Source organism: Ammospiza nelsoni, chromosome 15, assembly GCF_027579445.1.
Source record: "Ammospiza nelsoni isolate bAmmNel1 chromosome 15, bAmmNel1.pri, whole genome shotgun sequence".
Lineage (NCBI taxonomy): Eukaryota > Metazoa > Chordata > Aves > Passeriformes > Passerellidae > Ammospiza > Ammospiza nelsoni.
In genome coordinates, this window is record NC_080647.1 from 17,707,226 (window position 1) to 17,715,583 (window position 8,358).

Sequence of the window (8,358 nt, forward strand, 5' to 3'; positions counted from 1 at the left end):
CTACCAAAACACCCAGCTGGGCGCAGCCCATGGATCCTGCTTTTCAGGGATGTGCAGCGCTGGAGCCCCCGCGCTGCCCTCGGAGTGACCGCGCAGGTGGCGCTGCCAGCCCTGCCCGGTGCCGGCCGTGACACTGAATGGACACGGCTCGGGGGAGCGCGGCAGCCGGGCAGATGCTCTCCCGGAGCCACCCCGGCCAACAAGGCGGCTTGAAAAACCCATAAAAATGGAACAATAATAAAGAAAACTAGAGGGGGTGGCGCACACCCAGCAGCTGATTCACCAGCGCTGCTCTGCTTTACCCCAAGACACACCGGCAGGACAAGCTAAGGGCGTGTTTTCAGCCGAATTACTTTTAATTGAGTACATCGGAGCTTAGAAACACATGATGCTGTCGGAGATAAATATAGCCACGGCTACGAGGATAGAGGGGGCAGGGAGCAATCGAGGTTCCACACAGCCGAGAAGGAGCTTCCAGCTCCGGCCGCGCCGCCGCACCTTTCCCCGCTCGGCTGGGGCGTCCCCGCTCCGCTCGGGCACCCCCGCACGCACTGCCCGGCCGGGAAGGGGCCGCGGAGCCCATACCTGTTTTAAACTCTAGCGCCGGATCCTTCTCCCCTTCGCCCAGGTCGCTCTGCAGCATCATGTAGAGGATCCCGAAGGAGTTGTGGATGCCGAAGATGGAGCCGTTGCACCAGGCGGCGGCGAAGACCACCACCCAGCCGAAGCCGCCCTCGGGGGGCTGGAAGGGCGCGGCGGCCCCGCTCTGTCCCCGCTCGGCCGCGGCCCCGGCCCCAGCTCCGGCCCCATCCCCGGCCCCAGCAGCCCCGGCCCCGGCCCCGGGCTCGCTCTCGCCCGCCGCCGCCGCCGGCACCTTCTCGTCGCGTTGCGCCATCGCGGCCGCGCTCCGGCCGCCGCCCGCCGCCCGACTGCCCCGCAGCCGGTCCCACATGCCCGCCGCCCCCCCCGGCCGGCCCCCCCGCCCGCCCCCTCCTGCCGCAGCCTCACTCCCCGCCTCCCCTCCGCCGCCTCCATCCTCCTCCTCCTCCTCCATCGCGCCGCTCGGCCCCCGCGTCCCTACCTGCGGCGGGGGCCGCCCGCCCGCCCGCGCCCCCCCTCCCGTCCCCCCGCGGCGCTCAAAGGCGGCCCCGGGCCCGGCCGCGGCCCCGCATCGCCCGCCGAGCGCCGCCCGCCCCCGCCAGCGCCGCATCCTGCGGCGGGCCCGGCCCGGGGCGGGCCCCCGCCAGCGCCGCCCCCGCGGGGCCCGAGGAGGCTGGGGGGCGCCGGGCAGCGGTGCGGAGCGGTGCGGAGCGGTGCGGAGCGGTGGGGGAGCCGCCGGCGCCCCCCGGCCCCGCACGGTGCCCCCATGCGGGACATCCCGGGGCTCTCCCGGCACGGCGGGGATGCTGCCGCTCCCTCTGGCCCGCAGCGGAGCCCCCGGAGCCGCCCGAGCAGGTGGCAAACACCGGCCAGGGGACGCCTTTCCCTCCACGCCGGGCGGCTCTGGGGGGTTTTGGCGTGCCCGACCCCGAAAAGTTCGGGGAGCGTTTGTGTGACACCGACCCGGGTTCTTGCCGGGGAGCCGCCGAGATCCCCCCGGCTGCGAGGCTGTCCCCAGGGCCCCGGGTCACCCCACGCCGCTTTCTCCAGGAGGAAGAGCCGCAGCCACCCAACCCCAGTGATTTCGGGAGCTGTTCCCTTGCCTCTGCCTTGTTTTGCACCAAGCTCTGCCTTTCCCCTTGTTTCAATAAATAATTACAAACCCACCAATATATTAAAGCCTGTCTTTTCACACGCTGAAGGTATTTACACTTTCATATATGCCAAGTCTGAGTTATTATTCTTTCTTTCCCCTAATGGCTGTGTCAGTGTCAGATTCCTATCAGAGTAAAATAATACATCCCAGCCTCGCGCTGCTCTTTCTTTACCTCCAGGGATATTAATTACAGGGCAGGGTGCGGAGCCGGCAGGGAGGCGGCGGCAGGGCCGCACCATCTCCTGCCTCTCCCGAAGCCGGAGAGCAGCGCCCGGCCAGGGGCTGAGGCTTGGGAAGGGTTTTGTGTACGCGAGCGGCTCGCCGGGCTCGGAGAACCCCTCTGGGACACGGCTACAGCCAGAAAAAACCTGTGCTCGGCCTTCCCGCCTGCTCCCGCCGGCAAATCACTGCCAGCTCCATCGCCATCCGCTTCCTCCCGGGCAGAGGATGAGGAGCAGCGGCTCGGAGCAGCGATGGCGAGAGCCGGGCGGGAGGGATGCGCGCTCTCCTCCTTTCCCTCGCCTTCCCTCCGATGGAGGAGCCCAAATCCCCGCGGCCGGTGGGCTGCCCGAGCCCAGGGCAGCCCCGCTGCTGGAGGAACTGCATTCTGATTTCCCTTCCTCTCCCGTGGAGTCTCCTCCCCGGATCCCCATCTCCGCAGCGCGGCCGGGGGAGGCTTGGCATGTTTGGAAGCATCTTCCACTGCCCTCTGCCGACGCAACGAGCAGCTAAATTTTAATTTCCACATCACCAGAAAGCCTGCTCAGGTTCCTGGCCTGCTGGTTTTATTTTGTTAAGCCCCTGTAAGCCGAGAAATTAGGGGGCCCGGGTGCTGGACAGGGAAGCTGCTCCCCAAAATGTTAATTCTCCACAGCAGCAAAGCAAGGCTGGATTAAAAACAGCAGTGAGAGAGGTGGGAGAGCCCTTTGCCATAGAAAACACAATGTTATGGAGATTTCTTCCCTCTGGAGCTGCAGAAGGCTCTCAGAGGCGGAAACAGGAGGTTAATACTCCTTGGACCTCGAGCCAGACACAAAACCCAGGGAGCAGCATCTCCACTGGATGTTGGCTGCATGGTGGCTGGACAGAGAATTTTTTGGCCCAGGCATCACTGGGCTGGACTGGAGCAGTGAGACTGAGGAGTAAAATCACAGAAGGGGCTGAAAAAGTGGGGTTAAAAGTCTGGGCTGGGTGAGATGATGGAGGTTTCATCAAGGAGGGAGATGCAGCCTGGGAAGCTCTGGGAAATCCAAGCAGGAGCAGCTCTGCCTGTGTAAGAACACAGAGCATCCCACCCAGAGGCTCTGCAGCTTCATAACCACAAGATGAAAGAAACACTGAGGAAAACCAGATAAAGCTGCTCTTCCCTGGTTGAACTCCATGCTAAAACACCCTTCTGAGTGTGCCACATGGTTTCCCTCAAAGCCCTGAGCTGCCAGCTTGGTGAGGGATGCAGGGGATGGCAGCAGCACCTCCAGGCTCTCCAGATGCACATCTGGCATCCCTGGAGAGCTGGCAGGGAGCTCCTCATGGCACAGCTGATGAGCAGTGTGTGCCTGGCTCCAACCCTGGTGCCAGAGCCCTGCCAGAGGGATTGGCTGCTGCTCTGCTCAATGTGTGCCTGCTTGTGCAGAAGGGGAGGAGGAATGGAAATATCTGTGCAAACAGCTTGGGAAGTGCTGTGAGAGGGTGTGGCCTTTTGTGGAGAACACAAATCCCCAGTGGCTTTGCAACCTGGCTTGGTTTTAGTGACATGGGGATGATGCCTGAAGTTTCCGCTTTCATATTTCCCAGATTCTGTACTGCATTAGTTCATAACCCTGAACTCCATATAAAGCGTCAGCAAGTTCTCCTCACAGCTCAGTCAGACAAAACAATCCCTTTCCAGCCCCAAAACCAAGGACACCACTGCAGCTTCAGGCCCAGAAAGTGCAAACAGCGGAGAACTGAGGAGAGCAAACTGGGAGGATGGGACTGCATCACCTGGAGCTGGAATTGGACAATTAACCCCAATATGGAAATGGACCAAAACTGATAAAAGTGTGAGAACTCGTGAGCCTCATCCAGCTTGGGTGTAGCCATAGTCAGGCTCTTGCATTGCCCAAGGTGTATCCTGTGAAGGCCTTTTAATGAATCCCTACTTTATTCCTTTAACTCTGCTCTAGGCAGCCTCTCAAAGCATCAGGAACATGTAGGGCTGTCCTGAGGACAAAACCTCACTGGCAGCATCTGCTGCAGGGCCAAAAGCTCTGGGCAAACATCTCTAGTGGCGAGCAGCTCTCTGCAGAGACATTCACATGCTGGGCACAGCCCCTTCCTGTCATTAGCACTGCTCCTTTCTTTACATTGGGGCTGTAGCTAAGACAGCTGCTGCATCTGGCCTGGCAGAGACTGTGCCAGAGGCAAAAGGAGCTCAGGGCAGCCCTAGGGATGTGGCAGAACTCCTTCCCTGGCAGGGATGCTGAAATGCAGAGTCTGGAGCCTAAGGCTTGTCCCAGGGAGAAGGCAGGGACCAGCACACTGTAACATCCTTCCTCTGCCTGACCTTCCCAAAGTTTGGGATCAACAATATCACAGGTGGCATTTTCCACCTTTTTGGTGAGATTGAAGTAGATTCTACTTAGTTTGGCTGAAAAATGAGGCAACTTGGAAGTGCTGGTGTGAGCAGTGGGTTTTCAGGGAACCACATGCCACCAAACCCCACATTTGGCTTCATTTTGTCAGTGGAAATCACAGAACCATGTCCACTCCAGTGGCTCCAGGCTGGGTGGGGAACGTGGTGCTGCCCAGACTCTGGTGCCCTACCTGATTTTTCATGCAGCTGAGCAAACCCACTGTTTCTGACCCAAACAGAGGACCACGGTGGGTCTATGTTGTACTAAAGGGCTTCTGGAGCCACTCAGCTCCCTACTCACCAGCTGCAGAGGTGTGGAGGGCATTTTCTGAGCGTGCCTCACCGGTTTTCCATATTCCCTTTGAAACAGGAGCTCCAAGGGCACGTTCCTGTGGGGAAGTGGAAGTTCCTGCCCAGCCCCACCAGCCCCAACCACTGCCCCACGTAACCCCACGGGACCTCGGCACGAGGTGCCAGAGCTGCTCTGCTGATGGCAACAGCTCCAGCCGGCACACAAAGGCGGCAAGGATCCAGCTGTAAATTAATATTTTATAGAACACCAAGAAAAATCAGAGAGGCTAATTACAGCGATAATCATCTCGGCCCGGAGGCATTTCCATGGAAGTCAGGAATTACCCAGGATTACCTCAGCCCTCGCGGGAGGCAGCAGCGTGTGCCTCGGCACCCAGCACCTCCTCCTGGGCCGGCTGGGGGGCCACGACCCCAAACAAAGAGCTTTGGCAGCTGTGAAAAACGCCAATCGCTTGTTTTTTAAAAATTTAAAAGTTTAATAGTAATAAAATGGTTATAAAAATAGTCATGCAGTTATAGTAATAATAATTTGGACAATTTGAATTAAGACAATATGAGGCAATAGAGACAAAGAGTTATGGATGGTCCGGGTTCCTCTTTCTGGGCAGCACAAGCTCGATAAAGGACCCACATTAACAAAGGATTAACCCTTAAAAACAATAACCTGTTGCATATTCATACACCTCATACATGATGCATAAATTCCATTCAAACACAGGATTCTGTCTGGTCATCATCAGCTTCTTCCTCCGAATCCTAACAGTGCCTTTAAGGCAGGAAGAAGTTCATTTCTTCTGATAATGGAGCAATAAATTCTCTTTCTCTGAAAGATTCAGGTGTCCTGTGGCTGCTATCTCACTGCAAGTCCTTTCTTTAAAAAAGTATCTTACATAGCATAGTTTCTATTTTAACATTTTTTATAACCCAAAACTATATTTAACACACTACTTAAGAGAAGTAATACAGCATCACTTTCTAACACAACACATATAATATTCATTTTAATATTTGTGAGAAGCCAATCATAAAATACATGCATTTTTCACAGCAGCCTCCTGGCATCCCACTCCAGCTGCACGGCCTTGGCTTGCTGAGCTGGCTGGGATGGGGATGGAGGGTGCTGGGCTTTGGGGCCGGGAGCTCCCCTGGCCCTGCTGTGCCTGTCACTGATGTGGGAGCCATCATTGACCCCAAGCTGCTCAAAACTCTGAGGAGTTCAGGGAATCACTGGCAAAAAAGTTGTGGATGTGCCCCCAGGGTAAGTTTTCCCTATGGTTCATTAATTTACTGTTATTAACTAATATTTGCATCATTTATCCAGTAATGGAATGAATTCCCTTGGAAAAGGGTGAATCCCCCATCGGGTCTTCACTTTAGAGGGTGATCCGATCATGGCACAAAGGTGGCTCATGGCAAGCCTGGAACATCTCTGGGAGCTGCATGGCCAGGAGCTCTGCAGGCTCCTGTCCCACACAAAGCGACAAAGCCAGCCCAGACACCTCCAGGGGAGCGGCTCAGGGAGCAGGGAAGCTTTGGTGCAGCTGGAGCAGAGGACACTGCTGGTCTGACACACAGGAAAAACTCAGGTGAAACCCCACGTGTGCTGTGCACAGAGCTGGGAAGAGCCTGGGCTGAGGCTGGGCCTGGGCTGGGGGTGCTGGAGGTGCTCAGCTCTGTGTGTGCTGCTGTCTGCACCCTCCCCTCACCCTCCCAAGCTAATGGGGCACCCTGGGCACGCTGCCTGTGCCCCCCAAGCTGGGGTGTGTGTGCCTGAGAGCACCACGAATGCAGGAGCTGCTCTGGGGGCTCCAGGGGCTGAGGCCGGGGCAGCTGTGCCCCCCTTTGGGTTTGCTCCTGGCACCTTGGGGGTTTGTGATGGGCTGAGCTCTCCTGGCAGCACCGAGAGCTCCGGAGCTGCTCCGAGAGAGGGCTGGGGACCACCGAGGGCTGCGGCAGGAGGGGAGGGGGCAGCTCTGTCCTGGGCATGGCAGAGGGGCTGCTCATCCCCCCCGGGGCAGGGCAGAAGGGCTGCTCACCCCTCCCGTCCAAACTGAGTCCCCAAATCCCTGCCTGGATGTCGCAGAGGGGCTGCTCACCCCTCCCATCCAAAATGGGTCCCCAAATCCCTGCCTGGTGCTGTCGCAGGCTGTGCTGTCCTGGCAGCATCATCATCATCCTCACCCTGACCACCTGCACTTCTGGCTCTGTTTGGCTCACAGAAAAATTTTACTTCATGTCTTGAGACGAGAACACCTGTGGTGGCACCAGCACGGGGACAGGACAGCTTGGCCAAGGCAAGGATGAATCTGAAGTGTCCAGCCTGAGTGTCGCCGCTCAGGAAGGTCCCTGGGGACACCGGCAGGAGTGAGGGTGCAGCAGCCGGCTGGCATGGGATGGAGAGCTGCTCGGGCAGCGCTGGGGCACGGCAGGGCTGCTCGGGCAGCGCTGGGCACGGCAGGGCTGCCCTTACACCGCTGCCCGCAGAAGAGCCCCGCTCCGGGCTGACACACAGCCTTGTGCCCAAGGTCCAGCCTAGCGAGGGCAGCTGTCTCTTTCGGGGTGCCCTGGCCCCTCATCCATGCCGGTTTTCTGCTCCTGACGAGCATCTTGATGCGCTGGGGATGAGCAGCTCTCCCCGCTGCCTCCTCCAGCGCCTTCCTGACAAGCTCGGCTTAATCCCGCCCTGGAGCGCTGCGTGAAGAAATCAAAGCGTGAGTCATCTCCCTCCAAACCTCAGACCGTGTCTCAGATTATCCCTCCTCGTGCTGCTGAAGTTCTTTCTTCCCCACAGCCTCGGTGCGAGGGAAGGCAGCGCGTTTCCCGCACGGCGTTTCCCGCACGGCTCCAGTCCCTGTCTGTCCCTGCGGGCTCGCTCTGCCCTCTAGGAGCGGCTGCGCTCACAGCAGGCATTGTGGAATCACGGAATTGTTCAGGGTGGAAAAGCTTTAATCGAGTCCAACAGCACTGCCAAACCCAACATTAACCCGTGTCCCCAAGTGCCGCATCTACACATCCTTTAAATCCCCCCAGGGATGGTGACTCCACCACTGCCCTGGGCAGCTGTGCCAGGGCTGGGCATCCTTTTCCATCAAGAAATTTTCCTTAATATCCAATCTGAACCTCTCCTGGCCCAGCCTGAGGCCATCCCCTCTCCTCCTGTCCCTGTTCCCTGGGATAAGATCCCAAATCCCCCCCGGCTGTCCCCTCCTATCAGGAGCTGTGCAGAGCCACAAGGTCCCCCCTGAGCCTCCTTTGCTCCAGGCTGAGCTCCTTCCCAGCTCCCTCAGCCTCTCCTGGTGTGCTCCAGCCCCTTCCCAGCTCCATTCCCTTCTCTGGACCTGCTCCAGCCCCTCAACTTCTCTCTTGAAGGGCCCAGAACTGCCCCCAGGATCTGAGGTTCGAGTTTGTGGGTGCCTGGCTGGACAGGTGCATGGGGGGATGGACAGGGATTTGAGGAGGGGCTGTGGGGTCACTGGGTGCTGCCCTGGCTCTGTTGGCATCCTTAGCACAGACATGCAGCTGCCCTGGGCAGGGCTGTGTGGTTTTCCTGCAGTCTCAGCCCCTGAAGGAGTAATTCACCTCTCTCCTTTGCCAGCCTGCAAAATCCCTGCTGGTCACTGGGGCTGGGATGTGGGCACAGCCTGGGATGGATTTGGAGTGGCCTGAGAAGGGCACA

The 8,358-nt window shown here is 58.7% G+C and overlaps 1 protein-coding gene across 1 annotated transcript in view; it reads right to left on the reverse strand.

The window, feature by feature from the left end:
- Positions 1-952, reverse strand: part of SLC16A2 (solute carrier family 16 member 2) — a 39,303-nt gene extending 38,351 nt beyond the window's left edge. The window contains exon 1 of the mRNA XM_059483226.1: positions 586-952. Coding sequence (XP_059339209.1) covers positions 586-952 — 367 coding nt within the window. The remainder of the gene's footprint in view (positions 1-585) is intronic.
- Between the last annotated feature and the right edge of the window lie 7,406 nt (positions 953-8,358).